Here is a 26,706-nt window from a genome sequence, read left to right on the forward strand (position 1 = left end):
CCACCACTGTGGCCAGGATCAGAAAAGTAGCAGTAGTGCTCCTGTGGGATCATTGATGTCTGTGCAAGATTTCATAGCAATCCATCAAATACAGTGCAGATATTTCAGTCTACACCAAAGTGGTGGGGGAGTCACCTCTCCGAGTGACAGTAACAGTCATAATATGATGTCACTGACAGAATAGTAAAATGAGACAAACATGACTAATTCAGTAATGAGATATTGATGTCACCGTAGAAAAAGTGTGAACCCTGGACAATCTCTACATGTCAAAATAAAAATATCTTTATTTAAATTCACTGCCAAGCCCAACTGCTGTTTTATTTCGTGTGTAACACATCTCTGGTGAATACGAGCGTATAGCTGTACCTGTCCAACGTTTCATTTCAATAAAACTTCCTCCCAGAACAACAAAAGTTTCTGGGGGTGGGAGGGGGTGTTTCTGTCCTGCAGGCAGAGCTGAATGACTGAACACTTAGGTTATTTACTGCGTGCTGTTAATGTGCTGTACATGGCAATACTGTGAGATCAGTAACTTACATTCTTTAGGAATCCCTACAGACCTCTTCTTTTCACATCTGGACTGTGGGATCTTAAAAAACGTTTCCTTTTATAGTTGTTCGCTCTCTGAGCTTCTATTTTTGGCTATTGTGATTTGTGAAACAGATCGTAGGTGCAGAAAAGTGTGAGAATTATGACCAAAGATACATGCCTTTTGGATGAAGCGGTGTTTGTTATCAGCTACAGAAAGACTCAAACACAGAGCACAGGGGTGGTAATCGCTACACAAACACACATATGCACACACAGGACATATGGGCGCGCACACACACTTATACACACATTTTTTTCTCCGCTTGTGTGGCATCTGATCCTATTTGTTAAATGTGGTCGTTGTTATTAGCTTACATTGGTTTTATTTAGTATTGGCGTAGAGGAGAAACTCATGCCCCATTAGCTCTAAATGATGACTCATAAATTCCACATATTCTGTCATCTGCTAGGAATCCAAAACAATGAAAACACCTTTCAGCATTAAACTAGTGTACACAGCTGATCCAAAGTTCTCAGCTCTTATAAAAAAAATAATAGTGTAAATTAGCTTTATTCATGATACCCACATTTTGTATTTGTTTTGTTAATAAAAACAGATATTTTTTTAATTTGATAGAACTATTAGATACTATTTATAACTTGAAACTAGGACTGCAAATAATGATTATTTTCAATGTTGAATAATCTGTTGATTATCTTCTCGATTAATCAATTACTTGCTTGGTCTATTAAATGTCAAAAAATGGTGAAAAATCCTCAAATGTCTTGTTTTGTCTGTAATCCGAAGATATTTAGATTCCAAAGAAACCTACAAAATCATTTTGGTTCTGTCTTTGTACCAGGTGTCTATGTACCTGCTGGTGGAGCAGCAGGAGGAGCTGGAGCTGGCACAGTACCTGGAACTGGATTCGGACCAGGTGGGGCTGGAACCGGATTTGGCCCTGGAGGAGCTGGGACTGGATTTCAGCCTGGCGGAGGACCGGTAGCAGGAGGAGCTGGTGCTGGTCTAGGAGGCTTTGGACCTGGAGCTGGTGCAGGTGGATGTTATTTGTGTTTTCTGTTCAGCTTTGTTAATGCTGGTTATGACATCAGTTTAAAGTTATGAATATGAGGACTGACAGGTTCAGCTGTGAATATACTCAATTATATCACTATGTTATATATTTACTGTTCTAAATCATAAAATGACCATGGTACGTCTTTAGAGATTAAGGAAACATGCAACAATTAGAAATAAGCTTCTCTGACACTTTTACACTTTAGTATAGAGTTATCACTATAGCAAAATTTTGACTTTGATACTTATACCATGTTTAGTATTATGATACCAAAACAATACTGGAAAAGGAAACAATACTGGTTTGATACTCAATGCCTAGTAGATCAGAAACAGAGTGTCCACAAGGGACATTAATCCTGGACAGACAACACCCTGCTGCAAAACCATGAGACCCACGGAGCGTACAAAATACATTTACAATGAAATCTGAACAGTTTCATTTTAATGGCGTACTGCACAAACCCCGATTACGAAAAAGTTGAGACACTGTGTAAAAAATAAATAATAACAGAATGCAAGGATTTACAAAAACCTTTCTACCTATATTCAATTAAATACAGTACAAAGACAAGACATTTTTTGTAAATTCTGAAATGTGATCTGATTGTAAATTTATGCCTGCAACGTGTTCCAAAAAAGCTGGGTCTCTGTTGTCATATTTTACACTTCATAATGTACTACTCATTTTCAATGGGACACAGGTCTGGACTGCAGGTAGTCCAGTCTAGTACCTGAACTCTTTTACTATGGAGCCAAGCTGTTGGGATGCTCTCAGAATGTGTCTTGGCATTGTCTTGTTTGAAAAAGACATCATCTGGATGGCAGCATATGTTGCTTGAAAACCTGCATGTACCTTTAAGCATTAATGGGGCCTTCACAGATGTGACAGTTACCCATAATGCCATGGGCACTAACACATCCACATACCATCACAGATGCTGGCTTTTGAAGTTAGTGCTGGTAACAATCTGGATGGCCCTTTACCTCTTTAGCCCGGAGGACTTTGTGTCAGTCAATCTTAGATGAGCTCAGGCCCCAGAGACGTTGGCAGCGTTTCTGGATATTGTTGGTATTTACAACAGTGTGGCTTCAGTCTGCCTGCAGTCCAGACCCACTGAAAATGTGTGCTGCATTTTTGCGGTGCTGTTGAGCACCTGAAATCATATATAAAACAAAAATGGCAGAGAATTTCACTTGCAAAACTTCAGCAATTAGTGTCAAACTGTTCCAAAATGTTTTGTTGTTAAAAGAAAAGGTGAAGTATCACAGAGGTAAACATGCTCCTGTCCCAGCATTTTTTAGAAGGTACTGCAGACATCAAATTCATAATGAGTGTATAATTACTGTATTCAACTGAATACAGGTTAACTTTTTAGTAAATTGTTGCATTCAGTTTTTGTTTAGGTTTTACACAAAATACTCAACTTTTTTTGGAATTGGGGCTGCACATGTTAAATGTGTGTGTTTGGTGTTTGGTTTTTCAACTCACAATATCCCAATGACATGGTGGCTATGGTGATCAAGGACTAGGAGGAGTCAGTCCAGGAGGGATCAGCCCGGGAGGCATTGGCCCAGGAGGCGTTGGCCCAGGAGGCGTTGGACCAGGAGGCGTTGGCCCAGGAGGAGTTGGACCAGGAGGAGTTGGACCAGGAGGTTTCAGACCTGGCACTTTTGGCCCAGGCGGAGGTGGACTGGGAGGTGTTGGGGCTGGTAAGACAAATACGGCTGGTTGACACCTTGATTGTTTATTTATTTCAACAACTGTAGAGCACTTAATTCTTGTAATTTCTTTCTTTTCACAGGTGGAAAGCCTCCAAAAACAGGTAAGACTTCCATGCCTGCCAGAACGGATTTAAGAAGTCTTTCTTTGTCCTTAATTAGGATGAGAAGAGGCCTTTCAAAGACAGTAAAGCTCAAATGTCACAAACTGTGTGCCTGAAAAATGTCCAGTTGTTTATATGAGGTGTGTAGGAGCAAACCTACTGACCACAGTGATGACATTTCAGAAAACATTTCAGAAGTATATCTGATTTTCTTGGTATTGTATTTGCCTTTAGGAGCTGGCTACGGTGGTCATGGAGGAGTGCCTGGAGGATTTGGGGCAGGACAGGGAGGTGTAGGAGGAGGACTGGGACTGGGCGGAGTTGGACCAGGTGGTTTTGGACCAGGTGGTGTTGGTACTGGAGGCTATGGAACTGGGCCTGGAGGAGTTGGTCCAGGTGGTTTTGGACCAGGACGCACTAGCCCAGGTGGCCAAGGCACAGGCATGGAGTTTTTTTTTTTTTTTTTCCTCATAAACATATTTAATGATAAAAATTAGATCTTCCACCCCTAGTATTAACAGGATATTTCCGATTTAAGTGGGATTGTATGAGGTACTTGTTGATAGTCAGTGTATTACAGTTTGGAGAAGCAGCAGGAGTACTGGTGTTGGAAGCTAACCAATGTACTGCTGTGGACAGGGTCAGCAGCCAGATGCATTTTAGTCAGTTAAAAAAATCAATATCAATTTAAGTGTGAGCCACATTTGGAATATTTTCACTGCTTTACCTTTCCATTATACAGACTTTTCTGATGGGACACCACTGTTACACAAGTTAAATATCTCTCTCTCTCTGAAGGAACCAGAGCCCTTTAACAAAATCAGTAATTTTACCCTGCATAATGCAGAAGGTGCTCGTCTCCCACTACCTTGTTCCACTTTGGTGTTTTAAAAGGTTAGGTTGAATTCACCACGGTCACACGGTAAGACAAACAAGTTCACCATCTGGGGCAGCAGTAAGCCAGTAACTCCCATGTTATGCAAGATAAAATTACTGATTTTACCTATGGAGTTTGGTTAGTTTGGAAAGAAGGGCATTTAGCTAACATTACAACAGTTTCCTGTCAGAAAAGGCTGTCTGACAGCATGGTAAAGTAGAGAAAATATTCTAAATATACCATATACTTAAACTGATACTGTTTGTTTTAAGTGGGCCTTTTTTAAGTGACTAAAACAGGTTTTGCTGCTGACTTTGTCCACAGCAGTACATTCCTTTGCTTCATACACTGGTACGCTTGCAGCTTCTCTAAAATGGGGCGTGTTAGCTGCCACCTACTGTAGGTAATACAAGGTACCCCATAGAACCCCACTTCAAAAAATCCAAACTATCCTTTTAAGGTGTTGTTTTTCTTGTTCGCAGGAGCACGTGAAAAATACAAAAGAAAACATCACTCTAATTAAGCACACAAGCACTCACTAACTAACTCATACTTTTCCTGTCAGATTACAATGGGAGAGTTAGGTTAAAATTTCACAACAACCTTTGAAGGTACCATTACATTATTAAAACCTAGTTTAAGCTTATTACCTAGGAACCTGTAATGTTTACTTGCATCATGTGACTCTCACAATAAGTGGAAGTTCGCTGCTCTGCACACATGTATCAGCGGTCTGTACTGTAAATATTTTTCCTGTGGTCAATTCAATGCAGCAGGATAAGGTTTGCATACATGTACCATTATTTCATTTCCTCATTACCTCAAGGTTATAGGGGCCACACACCCTCATGCACACACATACATTCTCACATGCAGTGATAAAGGCTAATGCATTAGGCATGGCAGGTCCCTGATAAAGGACGGAAGTCATCACGTCAGTCAGAAAGACTGATTTGCTTTGGAATTTCAGGCCTCTCTGTTTTTCATCCCTTGAACATGCGAGTTGCCTGTGCAGGATGAGGAATGTTGGTGATAATATCCAACCGATTCTTGAGAGGTTAAGCCTCGTTTTTTAGCGAAGCCTTTTGATTTCCACCCATTATGCTAGTGGGTAGAAAATGGGTCAGTGTAAGCACAGGAAACAGACTCATATGTCACACTTTCCAGTTTACCAAAAGTCTGAACATCTTAGCTGAACACATTTTTTCATCTGCACCATGCAATAATGCCCACAAAGTGTGTTTGTGTTGCCCTGCTCCACCCTTAAGTATAAGATGCAAACATCCTGGTCCACCTGAACAAGCAGTAGGAAACATACATTCATAAACACTGCTGTAATTTCAAGCCAATTAAAGCTAAAACTGTGCTGTGACCCAGAGCATCTAAAAGATACTAAGACACTGGTTTATTCGACGAAATGTTGGCCAAAACTAAAGAGTAAGAAGTAAGACTGGCCTGGTTTAAAATCTTGTATTTCAATATAATGCATCATGGGTACCAGCTTTCTTTTAACAGGGAGTCAGAATTTAATTGGAAACTTGATGTGGCAGCAGTTTTTATAATAAAGAAAATCTTAGTCTCTGTCAGTGTTTTTTCTCAGTCGCCTCTCCACACAGGCTTTAGTTCCCTCTCTGCGGCCTTGTAATTGTTTCTGACCCATCTACAAGCCAAACCAGATAAGAGATTTAGTTTTTAAGTCAAACATGCACACTTCAAACAAATGTTCAAAACCTTTCTGGAGAACAAGTTAATCCTTGTGAGTTTTCTCTCTGGCAGCCATCATACATGTATAATATTACAAAAGGGTGGAGTCGCAGAGGGACACACTGAATTCATTAACGTATGATGTAGTGTATTGTAGTCACTAGAGCAAATGTAGGAAGTAATAAATACTTTCTCTTTTATCTGCTCTCCTTAGGCCTTGGGACAGGGGGTTTGGGTGGAGCAGGAGGCCTCGGGACTGGCGGGGGTCAGGGGGGGCTTGGAGCTGGAACAGGCTACGTACCTGGAGGTCAGTAGTTTTCATTTGTCTACATCCGCATCTTTATATGATATCCAATAACAGTTGTCAGTGCACTTGTTTGGTATAACTGAGCCTTCCTAAGTCCCGCTCCTTTTTGCTCTGTGCTCCTATAACAGTTGAGCTAGCTTGGTACTTGACAAAACCTTAACTTGGGTCAATTTTCTCCCTTTCTGTTCCCTGTGCTTAAATATGCTATGTGCTAGGCTCATCAATGCTGAAAAGAAAAACAAATTTTAAAGATGTTAAAAGATGTTGCTGGAGGGACCTGTAAAAGGGACAAATATACGTATAGTCACCTGTCATGTATGCAAAACACTAGCTAACTAGCTAGCTAACAAATGATGAAGATTAACTAGCCAGCATAACTTACCCAGCGTTTTGTCTATGGGATGTAACTAGCTAGTTAACGAATTATGTAGATTAGTTGGCTAGCTAGAGCTGTCATTGGAGCACAGAGCAAAAAGGGGCGGGACTAAGGAAAGGTCAATTTCTTCTATAACAAGCAAGTGTATGAATGAATAAAGCACAAATGTATAATTGCAGCAAAAAATTGAGACGTCTGTAAAACTGTTGACAGGATATCTCGAATTGCAAACAAGCTTAGTTGTGAATTAATGTTTTATCAATGAAGATTTTATATTTGTAAATCTTTCCTACAGCTGAGAAAAGCTATTTAAAAATCTGTGACGTTAATGTAAAGTCTATGGACTGAGTGTAAACTTGATGTTGGGGCCAGCATGAGAAACACTAGTGTGCATATTCAGTTAGTTGTATATCCAGGAGGTAAACTCAGAAGCTAGAACATTTTTTCAGATTATGCATCAGGTGAGAAATTCTCATTAAACTGAATGGCTGCCATCTCTGCTACTGGCATCCAGGTCATAATAGATCCATGGAATAAATGCATTTTCTTTACACTGTGGACAAATGCAGCAGTGTTTCCACCATAACAACTGATGAAAACACGACCCTGCTCCTCTTGCCTTACTTCTGTAAAAGGCTTACCTTGAAAGATATACAGATATGTGCATTAAATAATCCTCTGTTCTGACTCAGGGGGCTATGGAGGCTACGGAGGTTATGGACCAGGTGGTGCTGGTCAATACCCAGGTGGAATCGGTCCCAAACCTCCTAAAACAGGTATTTTCAGTTTACAAATTAACATTAAAGAGTTTTAATTGCTGAAATGTGACTGATTTCTTTTTTTCTTTTCTTTTTTTTTTTTTTTTACCTTAGGTGGGGCTGGAACATCACTTGGAGGAACGGGATTAGGGCCTGGTGGTACTGGATTTGGGCCTGGAGGTGCGGGAGTAGGGCCTGGTGGAACGGGATTTGGACCTGGTGGTGCAGGAGTTGGGCCTGGTGGAACGGGATTTGGGCCTGGAGGAACAGGATTTAGGCCTGGAGGAACAGGATTTGGGCCTGGTGGTGCAGGAGTTGGGCCTGGAGGAACAGGATTTGGGCCTGGAGGAGCAGGATTTGGGCCTGGAGGAACAGGATTTGGGCCTGGAGGAACAGGATTTGGGCCTGGTGGTGCAGGTGTTGGGCCTGGTGGTGCAGGAGTAGGGCCTGGTGGTGCTGGAGTTGGGCCTGGTGGTGCTGGAGTTGGGCCTGGTGGTGCAGGGGTTGGGCCTGGAGGAACAGGAGTTGGTCCTGGTGGAGCTGCTGTTCCAGGAGGAGGTAGATAATATGATTCACACTATACCATACAGTAGACAAAAACGCATGCATAATAAATGTCCTATGGTCTCAAGCAGTACATGAATATCACTGAAGATTAAACATAATTTAGGACTATAAGCATATTAACATTAGTTAAAACATTGAGATATGTTGTATTTCTGGGGTCATTATTATTTCAAGTATTAAACATGAATTCTAAAATGTTATTTATTCTTTTTCATGATACATGAAAGGTCGAATGTGTGAGATTTACAGGTGTTTAGTGGCACAATATGGCATATGTTTATTTATTAGTATATAATCACCTGAAAAGTCATGAGAGTCGTGCATTAGTTACCTTAGAATGAGACGTTTATATCCACAGAGGGTCCTCTTTCACAGAGGTCACCATGTTGCACTGCCAAGTTTCTACAGTAGCCCAGCCTTTTGCATTTTACATGAATCTCGCGGCCACCATAGGTTCTCCTACATGCTTGGATGGAGATGGTGAGGCGAGGTATTTGTATTCTGCAAACTCACCACTAGATGCCGCTAAATCCTACACACTGGTCCTTTCAGTTTCAAAGAGATAGCTGTTTTGCTATTTCAGTTCTGTGTAAAAGTTGCATTTTATCTCTTTACTTCATTCCTGTTTCAGTTCCGATGTTGCCACAGACTGGTACTACCGGAGGAGGGCCTGGAGGAAAGAGTGGTAGTAAAGCATCAAAACAAGTTCCAGGTAAACTCCAAAAGAAGACAAATGGCCTGTTACTGAAAGACATGCAACATCAGTTCATAGTTTATGATAAACCAGAAAGACATAAGTTTTTGGTACAAAGTCTTAAGTTTGTGTTTGCTGTCACACAGGAATCGGTGTGCCTGGACTCTATCAAGGTGGATTTGTACCAGGCCAAGGTATGTAACAATAGAAACATATAATAAACAAATAAAACCACGCATTAAACAAGAGCAATAATATATAATCATGAGGGATACTTACAGGGTGTTTACAGCATGTTGTAACATGTGTGATGTCTCTGTCTTCTCATCATCATCAGGTTTTGGAGGTCGCGGTGTTCTCCCTGGAGTGGCCACAGGATCTGGACTTGGGCCTCAGACTGGTGTGTTAATGTGTTCTGTGTTAATGAATATTGGAAAATCACATCTGCCTGCGGCGCGCACGCCTAAAAATAAAAGATTTTTGCCTAATGCCTTGCAGGAGCGGGAGTACTCGGTCAGGGGGGTGCTGGAACAGGAGGAGCAGCAGCGAGTAAGTGTCATAAAATCTTAAACTGAAAAACTTTGCTATATTACAAGCAGATTTTTAATGCACTACTTGATCTTTAATTTTAAAAGATTAATCAATAATTACAAATGACATCCCAGGCTGAAATTCAGTATTTTATGATAATCTCTGTATTGTATTTATCACCTTAGATGGTCGTGGACAGCAGTTGCCTGGCGTTTTCCGTGGTTACCCTCTCATAACACCAAAAACAGGTACACAGGAACCAGCAGTGCAGCAAACTGTGCAGCTGCGTATAGACTTACATGGTGTCAAAAGAAATCTATAACAATAGAAAATAATTTCTCTTTCAATTACAGGAGCAGGCAAATCTAAGAAGAATCCAGCCAAAGCTGCAGCTAAATACGGTAAAGACACATTAGTTGAGGTGTCCATCTGGTGTTCAACATATGATAGTTACAGAATAATTCTCTCTTATAACTCTGTATTGACATTTTTGTCACCTCACCTGTGTGTTTTGTGTTTTTTCCATTTAGGTGGAACTGGAGCTGGTGGAGGTGCTCTTGGTCAAGGAGGCACTTTGGGAGGAGGGGCTGGAAGACTCCCAGGAGGAGGAGTGGGAGTCGCACCTGGTGTAGGAGGTGGAGTTGGAACAGGCACTGGACCTGGATTTGGAGGTGGAGTTGGAACAGGTACTGGACCTGGATTTGGAACAGGTGGTGGGCCTGGATTTGGAGGAGGAGTTGGAACAGGTGCCGGACCAGGATTTGGAGGTGGTGGACCAGGAGTTGGAGGCGGAGTTGGAACAGGTGGTGGACCTGGCTTTGGAGGCGGAGTTGGAACGGGTGCTGGACCAGGATTTGGAGGCGGAGTTGGAACAGGAGGTGGACCTGGATTTGGAGGCAGGGTTGGAACAGGAGGTGGACCTGGATTTGGAGGCGGGGTTGGAACAGGTGTTGGACCAGGATTAGGTAAATCTGTAGTAGTACACTTTCTACAGGTCTTTCAAAGGTAAAATTTTTATGTGGATGTGCAGTAAGTGTTGATGGTAAGTGTAGTTAAATGAAGCAATAATTTCTCCATGCTGCTATTTAGACCAAGAAAACTGCTTGCTGAATTTCCAGGCTGCAAAATCTGTTGTTCTTCCTGCATCTAGTGATGTCACAGTGATGTAGTTGGTGTAGCTAGTCTCTGGGTAGCCAGAGAGTATACTAGATGAGCTTCTTCGTTACCTATTGCATTGTTTTGCCAACAAAGTAATAGCTATAGGCTGGGGTGGTGATACACGGCAACATGGGTGTGGATGTCAAAAACCTTTACCTGTGCATCCCAGTACATGCAGGCACTGCCGTTCATGGCTCCACAAGCAGTTTTCTTGATCAATATAGCACGCACTGAGGAATTCATTGGTTCAACTGACTAGATTTGCCATCAAGACTGACTGAACACCCACCTGAAAAGTGCAAAATGTTTCCTTTAAAGGAGACCAAAGTTATTTCACCAATGAAATCAATCATTATCCTTTTACATGCTGTACATTATTTTTTTTTTGTCAGGAAGTTTGCACAGGTGGTTTTGTGTTTCAGTAACTTTTTTTCTGGACATTGTTTTGTGTCATAGGTTATGGTCCTGGCTCAGCCAAAGCACGGAAATATGGTGAGACATAGTTGCACATCTCTATAAATACCAAACTAACATGATGAATGATGAATGTGTAGTGTGTGCATTTAACAGAATCTTTTAGCCTATAGCTGAGACACATTCAAAATGGATTTAATCACTCCAGGTCAGCCAGGCGGTGTAAGCACTGGTGCAGCTGGAGGCCTTGGAATTGGAAGGGGAGGACCAGGTGGAGTAGCTGGAGTTGGGCCTGGCACAGGAGGGGGGCCTATCTCAGGTGGTGGCTATGGTTTTGGTCCGGGCTTCGCAGGCACTGGTCCAGCTGGAGGCCTTGGAGGAGGAGGACCAGGAGGAGGAGTTGGCACAGGAGTGGGGCCTGGATCTGGTGTTGGTTTTGGCCCAGGTGGTGCCGGCACTGGACCAGGTGGTCTTGGTTATGGTCCTGGCGGTGCTGGCACTGGCCCTGGAGGAGCAGGTTATGGGCCAGGTAGAACTGGGTATGGGCCAGGTGGAGCTGGTACTGGATTAGGAGGAGCAGGAACAGGACCCGGAGGTAAATATGAATCAGCAGATTTACAACTGTGGGAAATTTACAGTACAGTACAAAACAGTAATAACTAAAGACACAATATTAACAAAAATAGCTCATGAAACATTAGCAAAGACAAATATATAACTCTTATATATCTATTATATTTCAGGGTATGATGCCAGTGCCAAAGCTCGTAAATATGGTAAGTTGCCTTCAAGTGGAACTTGTGAACTCGTGATTACGAAAGGGGGAGATGTGTACATGATGTCGTGAACTCAGAGATTTCAGGAAACTTTGAGTTCATGATGTTGTGAATACAATGGGGAAGGGCTTTCATATGGACTCATTTAGGTGACACAGGAAACACAGTATAGGAAACAGGAAATAAGGTTGACTAAGGGTCTGTCAGGTACCAAGCCAGCTCAACTTTTAGAGAAAAAAAGGGTGGGATAATTGAAAGTCTGTATGCAACTTTATTGTTATTGTATAGTTGTATAAAATAAAGAATATCAGAACAAATAAAACATGAGTGTTCTTCTCCTCAAAGGCATGTTAAGTGGAACACTTGGAGGCACTGGAACAAGCACTGGAATCAGGCCTGGTGGTGCTGGTACAGGCTATGGACCCGGTGGAGTTGGACCAGGTGTTCCTGGTACAGGCTATGGACCCGGTGGAGTTGGACCAGGTGTTGCTGGCACTGGCTATGGACCCGGAGGAGTTGGACCTGGTGGCGCTGGTACTGGTTTTGGACCAGGTGGTGCTGGTACTGGCTTTGGACCTGGTGGAGTTGGACCCGGTGTTGCTGGTACTGGCTTTGGACCAGGTGGTGCTGGTACTGGCTTTGGACCTGGTGGAGTTGGACCCGGTGGTGCTGGTACTGGCTTTGGACCAGGTGGTGCTGGTACTGGCTTTGGACCTGGTGGAGTTGGACCAGGTGTTGCTGGTACTGGTTTTGGACCAGGAGGAGTGGGACCAGGTGTTGCTGGTACTGGCTTTGGACCTGGTGGAGTTGGACCAGGTGTTGCTGGTACTGGCTTTGGACCTGGTGGAGTCGGACCAGGTGTTGCTGGCACTGGCTACGGACCTGGAGGAATTGGACCAGGTGGGGCTGGAACTGGCTATGGACCAGGAGGTAGGATGACAGATACAGATAAATAAGGATGCATGTCTGACTATATATATATTCTATACATATATACACATAGTGGTCTTAAAAGATATTAATAGGTCTGCATTTTTACAGGTTATGCTGGTGCCAAAGCCCGCAAATACGGTAAGAAAAAACAATAGCTAACTAACTAGCTAATGATGATGTTGATTAGCTAGGTTGTTAGCTAGCATTTTGCTAGCATTAACTATCAGATGTGTCTAGCTGTAGTTAGCTAACAAATGATGTACTTTTCGATTAGTGATTAATGCAGATTAGCTACTTAGTTAGCTTGTGTTTTGTTTTTTTTCAATGCTGGCTAAGATGTAATATATGTCGCTTTTAAACATCCCCTCGCAACATCTTTTAACCGTTTTCAAAATTTCTTTGGATACAAGGTTAATTAATGCTGTGTTTTCTGATAAAATACTGCTCTCTGCAGGTCTGCCTGGAGGTGCTGGAGGTGCCCTTGGTGCAGGAGGACTTGGTGGTGGAGTGGGGCCTGGCTCTGGGCTTGGAGTAGGAGGAGGGTTCCCGGGACGAGGTGTTGGCGTATCAACTGGTGGTGGACCTGGAACAGGACTGGGGACTGCTGGCACTGGTGTTGGAACAGTTGGAACTGGAGGTGGACCGGGTGGCTTCGGACCGGGTGGCTTTGGACCAGGCGGTGCTGGAGGTATGAACAGAGGAAACTCAGAAAATTAATGAAACAGACAGAAACTTGGAGACTATTCAACATGTTATTCACATGCACATGAATGAACTACACAAGCACAGTAACTAATCAATAACTAATTATATTACACTCTACACTTCTTACTTCCATCTGTTCCTCTTTCAAAGGTCACTGTTGAATAAAGTCTCTCAAATATGGTGCAATTGTTACATAATTTTTGGAATAATCTCACACGCTCAAGATGACTAAATTGAATATAAATAAAAGACAATGCAGTGGTGGGCATTACCAGGAGAGAGACATCAATTTGACAGATAAGGTTTAAAAAATAATTTGATTTTTATTAGAAGACACTACTCTAAAACAAGACGCTTCAGAAACACTTTACTTGTTAAGTAAGTTAAAATTATCCACATATAATCATCATGAGAGAAGATGCCATTTAAGCAACAGCAACCTTTAATACTTTCCTGTAAGAAATAACTAATTGAACATCAAACATTTAAAGACTGAATATAATTCAAGCCCTTATTAGAGCTAAAATCCTCACTCATCTGCTCCTCCCTAGGGCTTCCTGGTGGCGTTGGGACTGGAAGAACAGGATACGGACCTGGTGGATATGGACCTGGAGCTGGTTATGGACCAGGTGGAGGCTACGGTGCAGGACCGGGGGCAGGTTTTGGAACAGGTTCATGGGGCAATTAAATTTTGTTCAAGATTAATTTGGCCAAACTTAAACTAAGAAACTCTAAACGAAATTATTTCTATCATTTACAGGCTATGGAACTGGATCAAAACCTGCTAAATATGGTAAATGCTCTCTCTTTGTTTCTTGAAGAGATGATTATGGGTGTTAAATCAAAATTCCTGTAAAAGCTCATTTATTTTCACATGATCCAGATGTAGGTCACGGTGCCAGTGGATGAGCTAGTATGATGATACTATGATACTGATGATGCAGTAGAGTTTTTCCTGTTAGCACTGACTTTTTTCTGTTTGCTGGTATTTTTTCAATGATAGACTCTCCCTGGTCCTGATGGAGCTTCTTATATTATGTTTATTATCTTGTGTCATTTTATAGATGGCCTATGGAGTGTCTGTGTTGTAATGTTTTTTTGGATCTGAATCATGCTAAAAGTCTGAATTACATTTAAGTATGAAATATTCCTTTAATGACCTCTATTGGTGGTCAGCAGGAGTTAAGAAGTCTCCTCCACTTTGCCCTCTCTAACACTGGAACAAATGATCAGGTTACATCCAAGGCAACAGAAATGTAATATTATATTTAAATGGTAATATATCAGAGTATTGGAATTAAAACTGTTCTGTTGTTTGTTTTATTACAGTAGTTTGTGTAGGAGGACAGGAGGAGCTGGGAATATGTGTACATAGGCAGGAGTGGTTTCAAAGTTAGCAGTTTTTTCTACTCAGTATATTGCAGTATGGATAAGTAATAAAACTGTCACATTTTGGGTTGGTAATGAAGTCACTCTACAGCCTACTATTCTGAAATGCTTGTCGATGACAGTTGATGATGATGATGACATCTTTGTAACAGAATATTTGTGCAAAGTTACACGTTTTAGCTTTAATTTCCAGTAGCATTTTGTGTTTCAAAGTCAGAGTACGTGCTGAAAAGTGAAATTAGATTGTTGCCATAGTGATGTAGTTGGTGTTAAGGAGGAACTACAGAGTGTTACAGCTTGGATTTCTAGTCCTCGGCTCTGGGTAGCCAGGGAAGGTGTGCAAGATGAGTATTTTTGTCACCTAACACAATGCTTTGGCCAACAAAATAGGCTGGTGATACAGACCAACATGAGCATACGGCTGAAAGTGCTTTATAATTCAGCAGCAAATAAAAACAGTTCTAGGCTATTTATGAAAAAATGTAGTAGTCAATACTTATGTCTTGTTTGTTGTGATCCTCAGGCTATGGTACAGCTGGAAAAGCTGCCAAGTACGGTAAGTAGTGTAGTAGTAGTAAGTGTTAAACAGATATCATGTCTTTATTATACAGCTGTTTGAACTTAGAAACAGAGCTGTTTATACGCACCTCTTTTGAATTAACCAGATGATCTCTTTTATAAACTGTAGGAATTGTACCTGGGGCAGGAGCAGGGACCGGCACCACAGGGACTGGAACAGGGACCGTGACAGGGACTGGCACTGCAGGAACTGGTACGGTGACTGGCACTGCAGGGACAGGAACAGGGACCGGCACTGGTGTTTCAGCGAATGGCACTGACAGCGGTGCAGGGACGACAGCTGGACCCACTGGTAAGTTTCTGTTTTGAAAATTAAGAATACACATTTTGGTTACTGTGGATTATCAAGTATTAATGAAATAATCTGTGTGCAATAATCTGTGTCTGCTGGATCAGGAGGGGGATTCGGAGCCACAGGAGCCACACCAGCTCCGGGATCAGAAGGTATCTGTACACCGTTAACACAAAGCTGCTGACAAAAACACACTGTGTCATACATTACCCCAACAATACATTTACTCAAAGGGTTTCCAGTACATTAGTTTGAATATAAAATATTCCTGACAAGGATGGAAAAGACAGTGATGGACATGATATCCATATTACTTATCTAAAAAGAATCTTGCCATTTTTTTGGTTTGATTTATTAACACAATATCCAAATCCCTTGTGTTTGGCACTATTTATTCTTTTAATTCAGGATTTCAGATGTTTTTGTCACACCTCCTATTTACTTATAATTTGATAACTGTATAGTGTTTTTTGAACTTCCAAAGTGATTATCTTATCTGATTATTGATATAATCCCCCCAAAATCTCATTCCTTTTAATATTTTGCCCTTATTCCAGGTGATGGCAGTTTGATAGAGGGGTCTGGAAGTTCTGCAGGAGAAGGTGTGTTTAAACTTTCTGGATTTTTGAGAAACTGTCTTTTCTTACCTTGAAAGTGCACAGATTTTGTGCACGGATAATAACAATAATCACAAACAACACAAACATTAAAATTCAGCTCCAAGGATGGAATAACCTGATAGTTACATTAGTTGTCCCACATGATAAACACTATAAAACTTTAAAAAAATTACAACTCCAATTCCAAACAAGTTGGATCACTGCGTGAAAGGTAAATAAAAACAAAATACAATGATTTGCGAATATTTTCATTTAGTACAGTACAAAGACAAGATATTTAATATTCAAACTGATAAACTTTATTGTTTTAGGAGTAACATAAGACTGGACTTACACCTGTTTGGAACATTTGATGGGAAACAGGTGAATTGGTAACAGTATCATGATAGGGGCATCTTTGAAAGGCTCAATCATGATAAAGTGCATGGGCCTGTAGGGGGCAAGGCTGAAAACCAACACTGAATGCCAGTGACCTTTGACCCCTTCAAAACATACAGGTTGTTGAGTGACATATGCTGCCATCAAGACAACATCTTTTTCAGATAAGTATCTGCTTATTTCAGACCTGCCTGCAGTCCAGATGTGTCTCCCATTGAAAATGTGTGGTATGTGGTATTATGAAGTACAAAAACAACAACAACAACAGAGACCCTGGACTGTTGAACACCTGAAGTTGTATATCAAGGAAGAATGACAAGAATTTAACTTTCAAAACTTCCTCAGTTCACAAACGCTTATTAAAAGAAAAGGTTATATATCACCAGTGGTAAACATGCCCCTGTCTCAACTCTTTAAAGTTAAGAATTTGTGTAAATTTACAAATTTTATCAGTTTGAACATTAAATATATTGTCTTTCTGCTGTACTCAACTTAATATAGGTCAAAAGGTTTTTGCAAATCAGTGCATTCTGTTTTTTTGTTTTTTTGTTTTACACAGCATCTCAACATTTATGGAATTGGTTTTGTATTACCTGAAAAATATAAAACTCTGTTCTTATTAATGCACACATACTTCTTCAATATTGCACTGCATATTCTGTTTTAAAAAGTATCCACACGTGAAAAGGCTTTTACATCAATATTTACAGGTACTGGTGTGGCTGGCAGACCAGTGGGTGCAGGAGGTGACGGAGATGGTCTGGGTGGAACAGGAATCCCCATTATTGGAGCAAGACCAGGTATTTTGGTCATTTATACTACAAATTCAAAGGACATGTTAACACAAGCTGAGGTGTTAACAATTAATCCTACAGCTAATTAATCCAGCAGTGTTTCAGACATTGTGAAAATGTGTTACAATGAAAGACGGTGTCTTAAATCTCTTGATATAGTCTTCTAGCTGTGGACTCAGCTGTGTTGTTCTCTCATTCTTATGTTCATTATCTTTATAAAACAGGTCTCAATGGGACAGAAGTTCCAGGTAAGTTTATTTCATAGCCCTTCATGTTAAAGTCTGAAGACACAGGCCAAGGAAGTTATGTTTGGGTGCTAAATCTTTCTTGCTTTGCTTGATGTTAGTTTTAAGAACATTATACAAGTTTTGACTGAAGCTAAGGAACAGTGTTAGATTTCAGTGTGGACAGAGCCACCATGTGGACAATTTTAAGCAGTGACATTTTTTTTCCCACTTTGCCTCATTACTAGATTGACTTTTTTCTCAGCATTTTTCCAACAAATTTCATCCAAACTACTAAACTTTGTACATAAAAGGTTTTAACATCTTTTTGAATATCTCTGATAAATTCATTTTGCTTGCTAATTTCTAATATGGGAACATAAATAATGAAAAACTTAAAAAAAAGATTCTTTAAACCTCTTTGTACCATACTAGTGTTACAAAGCATTTGGTCTGTGTCATTACAGATTATAAGCAAAAAATTTGTTTCTCATAAGAATAGTGAATCTTCTACCATTCAGAATCAATTCACAGTTTACAAAAGTCAATGTTTAGAATTAACAATAGTTTCAATTTTCTTCTTGTTGCTGGCACTGCTGATTTGCTGTGTGCCCTTTCTGACTTCAATAAAACATAGTTGCAGCAAGCAGCGTGGCTGCTGGCTAATCAGACGCTGCTAACCCTCACTCTCAGAGTCAGTAGCCTATCTAAAGTGGAGCAGCAAGAAATTCAGCCGGTCCTGACACAACATAAAAACTACATTATCTTAAACCCTTGAATCAAAATCAAATTGAGTCATGTAAGACTTAGACCCCTAAAACAGACCCTTTAAGTTTCAACCCTGTTACTTCAGACACTACTGGTGGAAATGTTGCTGAAAGTTGAAGGGATGAAATATTTAGACAGTGTTCATAAAAACATTAAATGTTCTGATGGGGATGCGTGCATATTTACAAATCAGTGTCATGTTTCTAATTGGTAATACAGTTAGCATCTATAAGGTACAAACAAATCAACTCATTACCTGTGTATTAAGAATTAACCAGACTGATAATTTTGTCCTCATATCCTACAGGTTCCACAGGAGCCTCTCCTGGTAAGTTAACATAAAGTTTACTGAACACTGAGATCTGCCTTATAAGACACAGTGGCATATCACACTATCACAAATGCTTTTAATTTTGATGCAGATTACAATATTTCTCCGCTTGAATGCTTTCACAGCTGTCACTGGTTTACCTGTACCTGAGAGTGAGTGTTTTTCTCGCACTTCTTTCACACAACTGGCACCACAGAATAATGCATGGCAGGCAGATAACCGCTGGAGCTGGCTAAAAATACAGTGTTTAAATTTGAAAATGTACTGCAAACTGTTTCTGATTGATAACTAGATAATAATCTACTATCTGTATTTCTGTCATTGCAGTTGGTGGCGGGGCTGTACAACCAAGTGGTATGTAAACCTCCTTAAATTTTTAATTCAGTATACATACATCTGTTTGCAGATTTCTCTTACTAGTGTTTCCACTTGTTTTTCTTATAACAGCTGGGACTGGTGCTGGTAAGTAGGCCTGTGTGGCTCACATACTTCTAAAATATATATGAGATGTTAGTGATGGCTGCACTATTTGTAGTGGTCATTTGACTTACAATAAAGATTGTCACTGTGTTTTTTTCTTTCTACCAAGATTTTTAAATTTCTCCTCAGTTTCTAAATCCTCTCAGCAGAAATCTTGTGGCTGAAATCCAGTAATTCCTTGACTTTCCTTTAATTCTTCACTGTATAATTTTGCAGGTGGTGATGTTTCAAGTGGGGCACTGCCTGGGGCCAAACCTCTCAAACCTCCAGGTGAATAGAATAAAATCCCATTTACTATTTAAAATATTAAACTCAAATTAAGATAACTTACTTGCAGTGTTTTCTTCTTACTGTTTCCTAACAGTTAATTACCAAAAGGAAAAGACAAGTAACATACTGTATGACATCCAATGAGTGTGAATCATCAGGCATCTATCAAAATGTCTTACTTTCAGAATATTTAAGTGTTGCCTTTTCTCCCTTTAAGGACAAATCTGCAGTTTTAAAAAATTACAATACGAATAACAATTCCTGTAACCTGAAAGTAATAATTATCTTTCCATATTTCATGCATTTAACTTTTATTAGATACCACAGGCATTTAGTGTAGCCATACTTCGAACATTTTGGTGGCACGCTGAACTGACAAATCCATCAAATACACCACGTTTGACTTCACCAACAAGCCACAGCCACCAACAAAATCATAGAAATAGTTATTTTTTTCCCCAGATCTGGATACAGAATGGATCAAATGCAGGTATTTTTTGACTGGAGAAGTTTTGATATTACTTGGTACTGGATAATTTTAGTCAATATCTTATCAATTACCAGTCTTATCAATTAGGCCAACAATGTAAATTAATACCCAAACCTCTCATCTGCAGTTTGTGGCCAAAAAGGCTATTTAGTCGCAAACGGGCTGATGAAAAGCATGACATATGGATGGAAAACCCCACAGCAGGCACAAGTCTTGGAGAAGTGATTGTGACCACTGATCAGAAAAGCACAGGAGTTGGGAGTAATTCAGACTTGGAGAAACAGAAACCCTTGAAAACTGAATGCCAGCTATTGATAATGCATTTAACATCAATGGTTGAAAAGCAGCTAAACTCTGAGCAGTTTCTGAGAAGAATACTTTACTTTTCCTACTTGAGGACAGATTTTGAGTACTGTTTCCAACACTGAACAATACCCAGCCCTTGACTGATACCACTCATTGTATTTTAGTGGAGATTATTCCATTAAGATGCAAAAACAAAGTTGACAGTTCAACGTTTAAATAGTTAAAAAAAATACTATAATAATAATAGTTAACTTAGACATTGTGGTCACTAATGGGGATCCAAATAAAGAATAAAGAACACTCACCTTGCTCTTCTCTGTAACGGCGGTTTGGATCTAACAGTTTTCTCAGTTACTGACTTTGTTTTTGGTTCCAGTTTTATTTTTCTGCTGAAATACAGGACTGCGCTCTGTCTGCAGGTGTCCCCAGAGGTGACACGCCAGGGGAAGGAGATGGAGAGGGAGGTCCTGACGGAGAGAGAGGTGGTACGGGAGGGACAGGTGGAGGACCGGGAGGAGTAGGAGGGCTTCCTACCACTGCAGGAGCGACAGGAGGAGTATTAGGTGGAACAACTGGAGGAGGAAGAGGAGACAGTCCTGCAACTGGAACTGGCGTTGGGCCAGGAGGTGTCACTGTTGGAGTAGGAGGAACACCAAAACCACCTAAAGGTGCCATTTTTGCCATCTGAATGTACCACTATCTAATTAATCTAATTTCTTCATCTAGCCACTGGGGATGACGAACATGTAATATCTAAGGAGAATCATAACTCTATATGAAGAGCACAGCTTATAAATATCCAGGGTTTGTGCAGGTTTCAACAAGTTGAATTTAAGACTTTTTAAGACCTTTATGAATGCAATTTAATACCGATTTCACATCCAAACTGGCAAAAAAGTACAAGCACAGTTTGCAATAGTGGTTCAATGTTGGTTTTGTTTTGTAGTTGTTACAGTGTGATCAATACATTTTTTCCCATGAACACATTTAAAAGTGAGACTGACCAAGCTCACTGTCTGTTTCTCTAGCAGAGAAAAAACTGTAAAACTGTAAATGACTGTCTAAATGATTTTTGTAGTGTACAGACCTGATGGGACCGTAGCAGGAGGCATAGGTCGTGGCACTGGTGGAGTAGGTGGGGTGGCAGGAGGAGGCCCTGGGACTGTTGGAGGAGGTCCTGGAGGTGTAGGCTTGGTACATGGAGCTGGAGGGCCTGGTGGAGTAGGACCAGGAGCACTTAAACCTGGAAAAAGTGAGTTGCTATCATGTTTGTGGTTTCTGAAATGTCTGTTTATTCCTCTCAAACCTACATGTCTATATTACAATGACACAAAGATTTCTCATATATATATGTTTCACATGTTTTCCATAATAGGCTATGGTGCTGGCGGAGTTTTACCAGGTGGAGGTATGCTAACACTATACTTACCATCCAAGTTACAGCAAACAGATGACTGAAACATAAACCTAAAATACAGCATCTCTCTTTTCCCCCTCACAGGTTTACGTTACCCGACTGGAGCTGGACAGGGAGCAGGAAAACCAGGCAAAGGTTAGTGGAGAAAAAAGCATTCAGATCTTTTACTTCAGTAAAAATACTAATACCACACTGTGAAAATACTCCACTAAGAAAAAATCGTACATTCAAAACCTTAAAAAGTATGTATTTTCAGCAAAATGTACTCAAAGTATCAAAGGTAAAAGTACTCATTCAGTGTTTTACTATTATATATGATGTTTCTGGATTAATATTACTGCTGCTTTACTCTGTATGTTGCATTTTACCGCTGTAGATGATTAAGGTTGAGCTAATTCCAATTACTTTACATGATATTGGGTAATTTAATTCACAGCAATGCATCATATTCTATAAGATCATCATCATGATGTTTGCAGTGTCTCTGTCTATAAGAAGTCAACTTTTCATGGTGTAAGAAAAAAGGTGTTTCCAGCTTTTGTGACTATGCTTATGCAATTTTTAAATAGTTTATTTAACTTAAGAAATGGGATAATTTTCTTTTGGTCCCTAAACGTAACATGAAATGTTTGCATTATATTTTAGTCATCAGTCCAGTTTCAGTACTTTCACTTTAAGTAGTCTACATTTAATACACTGCTCAGCCACTGCATCAAACTGTTCCCTCCTAACAAGCATCTGTTAGGTTAGGAATGACAACTTGTAGAAAGCTACTCATTTAATGGCAACTAGTGACATCTGAGTGTTGCAGGAATCATGTTTTATTAGTGATATAGCTGTATTTCAGTGGACAACTTCACCACAGAAAAAACACTGTATGGTTGAGGAGAAAAAAAAAATTCAGGAAAAACAGATCTCTCACTTTGTCGAACCTCATGGGGCTGATAAATTGATCTGTCTTATCTACAAAAAGGTCTTACCGTTAAACGCCATTATGAGACAAATCACAGAAAGTTCATGGGTTTTTCTGTGTCATATGCTGACTCCTGAAATTGGCACTCTTGGCAAAACTTTGAGAACCCCTGCTGTAAAGGAACATGTCATCCTTCAGTTTATCACAACAAATGTAGTGGAGTGAAAAGTACATTATTTCCCTCTGAGATATAGTGGAGTAAAACACTCAAGTCCAAATATCTAAAATTTGTACTCAAATACAAGAATTGTAAATTTACTTAGTTACATTCCACCACTGAAAATGGTTCTTTAAACTGTCAACTATATTCTCCTCTCAAAAATGAAAGAAGATCCATGATACATTTAAAGTTTTTATCTTTCTATCAGTGTACGGGACCCTTGGAGCTGGAGGCCAGGCTGGGGTTGGACCTGGCGGTTATGGAGTTGGTCCTGGGGGCTATGGTACTGGTCCAGGTGGTTATGGCACAGGACCTGGAGGTTATGGGGCTGGACCTGGAGGCTATGGAGGCAGAGGCATTGGTGCTGGGACCCTTGGAGTTGGAACAGGAGGCGTGGGAGGAGGAGTAGGAGTAGGCCCTGGCGGAGTTGGTGGTGGAACGGGCGGATACGGAGGTGGTGTAGGTCCTGGTGGTATGTTGACCTCTATGAGAATAAACTTAATTTTAGCAATTACATTTAATTTTGATGAAAAAATAACTAACTGAAATTGTATGTAATTAATATTTTGGTTAACATGCTCCGTTATTCAGGCTCCAGATATGGCACAGGTCCAGGACTCGGTACTGGCACTGGAAAACCACCAAAAAGTATGATAAGAACTGATGGATATACAGAGTAATAAACATACAAATCAGACAAGCGTCTACACAGAGAACTGAAACTGAACAAATATTTATTTTTTAGGTTATGGAGCAGGAGCTGGAGGTACTGGAGTTGGACCTGGTGGATATGGGACTGGTGCAGGTGGGGTTGGACCAGGAGGCTTTGGACCAGGTGGTTTTGGCCCTGGTGGTCCTGGCGCTGGTACTTACGGACCTGGTGGCACTGGACCAGGTGGATATGGGCCAAGCACTGCTGGGACAGGAGTGGGTGGTGTCGGAACCAGGCCAGGTGGTGTTGGCCCAGGTGGTGTTGGCCCAGGTGGAGTTGGCCCAGGAGTTGGAAGAGGACCCAGCAGCTATGGACCTGGAGGAGCAGGGACAGGTCCTGGTGTTTATACTGCTGGAGGTCAAGGACTGGGGACAAGAAAGCCACCCAAATCAGGTATAATGGTCATGTATTTTTTTAACACTTGCAACAACATATAATATTAAGTAATGTTTTAAGATATATTCAGGCTGTTAACTCTTTCTGTCAGGCTATGGATCATCCTCACTGGGTGGAGCTGGCTATGGGCAAGGTGAGTAATCACTTAAACACCTTTAAAATTAACAGAAAGTTGGCTGGACCACAACAGCAGTGCAAGCCTACATACCTGGTTGTCCATGAGGGTAAGAGGGGACAGAGGAGGCAGAGGGCTTCAGAAAGCAGCTGGGGAAACAAAATCAAATTTGGCTACAACTGCTGAGTTAGGATGTAAGAGAGACACAGAGAGAGCACACTGAAAAAATACTCCCTTTCCCCTGTTGTCACATGTCTGCAACATATTCTACAGATGTCTGCATGAAACTGTAGCAAATGGTGTAAAATTGTTGGTATGATGTTGAAATGACTGTCAATAGATTATTTTAACTGCGTGTGTCAGGCGGAAAAAGTAGGCAACGCATTGAATCTCTTATAGCAGCTGTGCCAATGTGTCCCAGCCATGCTCTCAGGTGCACCCAAATGACAGACACACAGGCAGGGCTGGTAAAAAATGAAAAAAAAAAAAATAAGAAAAACTTGTGTTGTGCTGTGTCATAAATAGCAACGCCAGTTAAAAGATTCCTACTGCAATGTAGGCGCAATGTGAATGAAATGTGAATAAAGACTTCAAATTACAACTTTTAAGTTATGTCGGAGGTATAATACCAAAAATTAGAGCACAACATGGAGGAGCTAAACATGTCAGTGTAAAACCAGATTAGGGCTATCTAAAACATATAGACGTTCATTGTAGGTACAGGCGTTGGACCTGGTGGAGTAGGCACTGGACCTGGCACATACGGGCCTGGTGGTTTTGGGCCTGGGGGCGTTGGACCAGGTGGTGTCGGCACAGGAACAGGAGGTTTCGGACCAGGTGGTGTCGGCACAGGAACAGCAGGCTTTGGACCAGGTGGTGTGGGACCAGGTGGTGTGGGACCAGGTGTTGGACCAGCTGGTGTCGGACCAGGTTTGGCTGGCACAGGAACAGGAGGCATCGGACCAGCTGGTGTCAGACCAGGTGGGGCTGGCACAGGAACAGGAGGCTTTGGACCAGGGGGCCAAGGATTAGGAAAAAGAAAACCATATAAATCTGGTAAGTAATTGCCATACAAGTTTAACTATAAGGCAGGTGATATACAAATATGTTTTGTACTGATGGAAACGTGTATTAGATTTTATCCTTTTATAATAAAACTAATTAGCAGAACACTGTTTGACTGTTGTCTTTATCTTTTTTTCCAGGTTATGGAGGACCTGGGTATGGATCAGGTGAAGTCTGGGTTACAATTAGGGATGGTAAATATATTTTTATACATTTATGTGAGATATAGCTGTGCTTATGTATTTGGATCTGTTTCCCAGGAGGAATATTAGGAGGAGGCACAGGAGGTGGTCCTGGTGGAGCTGGACCTGGTGGTTTTGGCCCAGGAGGTGCTGGAACTGGCGGCTTTGGCCCAGGAGGTGCTGGAACTGGCGGCTTTGGCCCAGGAGGTGCTGGAACTGGCGGCTTTGGCCCAGGCGGTGCTGGGACTGGCGGCTTTGGCCCAGGCGGTGCTGGGACTGGTGGTTTTGGCCCAGGAGGTGCTGGGACTGGTGGTTTTGGCCCAGGAGGTACTGGAACTGGTGGCTTTGGCCCAGGCGGTGCTGGGACTGGTGGCTTTGGCCCAGGAGGTGCTGGAACTGGGCCAGGGGGAGTTAGACCAGGTGGTGTGGGTGGATATGGACCTGGTGGCCAAGCACTTGGGAGTAGAAAGCCTCCTAAATCAGGTTATGGCTCGTCGTTGGGTGGAACCGGCTACAGACCAGGTAAAACTCTTTACTGATGTATTTAAATATTTAATTGAAAGGTTCTGTGCCCAGTAAAATGTTGCTAGTATCACTCATAGTGTCCAGTGGGTTTTCTCTGTCTTAAGGAAATCCTTATGGTGATTTTATGTAGCTGTTTTTGTTAAAGACATCTTTATCGGGCAACTATATAACCAGGCACTGTTAAATAATTACAGGTACAAGTTCATATCTTCACTGGATTTTGGCTATATGTTGGTATTTTCAAGCAAATGTTGCCACCAAAAAATTTCAAATTAAATGGCTCAATAGTTTTAAGAGGGATGATGTTGAATGTTACGCTACACATCAAAGCAACAGGAAGTGAAATGATAAGGTCTGGTCAGTACTAAGTAGTAGCCCACTAAAGCTCACCCTCGTAACTCCACTGGTCGTATGGCCATAAAGTCTTCAGATTCCCAGTGCAGCTGAGAACATTACTGATGCTGCAAGACAAAAACATCATATGCAGATATACCTATTTTTATCAACTGAATTTCATCAATGTTATTAATACAATAATAAAGAGCTTAGACTAGTTGATGAGAGTTTAATATCTCAGGAATTTGGTTTCAAAGGTAAAGGCCAATGTTGGCCTCTTGAAGGATATAATAATCAATGCTTTAATTAACAACGAAATAAAACAATTGTGACATTCAAATAATATACTGTATGAAGAACAAGTTGAATTACAGTGAACTGAAGTTTGGTCCCCATTATGAAACTATTGACTACTTATCCATTATGTGACTTGCCACTTGTGTATCTAATTTACTTCAACTCTACCCATGTTTTTAAGGTGGTGGAGTAGGAGTTCTTCCTGGTGCAGGAACAGGAGGTATCATTGGAGGTCCAGGTGAGTTTCTTGTTTATAATGGAAAATAGTGGCATGAGTCGTTTAAGGTGTGGCAGAACACATACTGTACAGCTCCTTATTCTTCTGCAGTGTGTCTGGTGTGTAATATGCGTAAAAAGTCTGTACATTAA

General features: G+C 41.0%; 2 protein-coding genes and 1 long non-coding RNA gene across 3 annotated transcripts; all 3 read left to right on the plus strand.

Moving 5' to 3' along the window:
• Positions 1-1,283: 1,283 nt before the first annotated feature.
• On the plus strand, positions 1,284-3,935 carry LOC146319079 (uncharacterized). The gene is made up of 4 exons (XM_084730632.1): positions 1,284-1,592; positions 3,140-3,325; positions 3,418-3,438; positions 3,673-3,935. The coding sequence occupies exons 1-4, from the start codon at positions 1,298-1,300 to the stop codon at positions 3,933-3,935; spliced, it is 765 nt and encodes a 254-aa protein (XP_084586758.1). The 5' UTR covers positions 1,284-1,297.
• A 1,870-nt stretch (positions 3,936-5,805) lies between these two features.
• Positions 5,806-26,706, plus strand: elnb (elastin b). The gene is made up of 35 exons (XM_084730633.1): positions 5,806-5,809; positions 6,234-6,326; positions 7,395-7,478; positions 7,575-8,018; positions 8,659-8,739; positions 8,868-8,915; positions 9,059-9,274; positions 9,438-9,500; positions 9,606-9,653; positions 9,783-10,217; positions 10,867-10,902; positions 11,033-11,476; positions 11,568-11,600; positions 11,946-12,530; positions 12,642-12,671; positions 12,988-13,221; positions 13,790-13,909; positions 15,151-15,183; positions 17,515-17,538; positions 18,590-18,610; positions 19,310-19,363; positions 20,528-20,827; positions 21,238-21,411; positions 21,535-21,567; positions 21,661-21,711; positions 22,918-23,181; positions 23,301-23,357; positions 23,455-23,814; positions 23,909-23,950; positions 24,296-24,399; positions 24,677-24,913; positions 25,138-25,153; positions 25,258-25,701; positions 26,519-26,575; positions 26,666-26,706. Exons 1-35 carry the CDS (start codon positions 5,806-5,808, stop codon positions 26,704-26,706), a joined length of 5,310 nt encoding a protein of 1,769 aa, XP_084586759.1.
• On the plus strand, positions 15,360-17,285 carry LOC146319081 (uncharacterized). Its single transcript, XR_014771522.1, has 4 exons — positions 15,360-15,498; positions 15,603-15,650; positions 16,056-16,100; positions 17,207-17,285. It is a non-coding gene; the product is annotated as an uncharacterized LOC146319081 (long non-coding RNA).

Source organism: Lutjanus erythropterus, chromosome 11 (assembly GCF_056507025.1).
Source record: "Lutjanus erythropterus isolate fLutEry1 chromosome 11, fLutEry1.hap2, whole genome shotgun sequence".
Taxonomy (NCBI): domain Eukaryota; kingdom Metazoa; phylum Chordata; class Actinopteri; order Lutjaniformes; family Lutjanidae; genus Lutjanus; species Lutjanus erythropterus.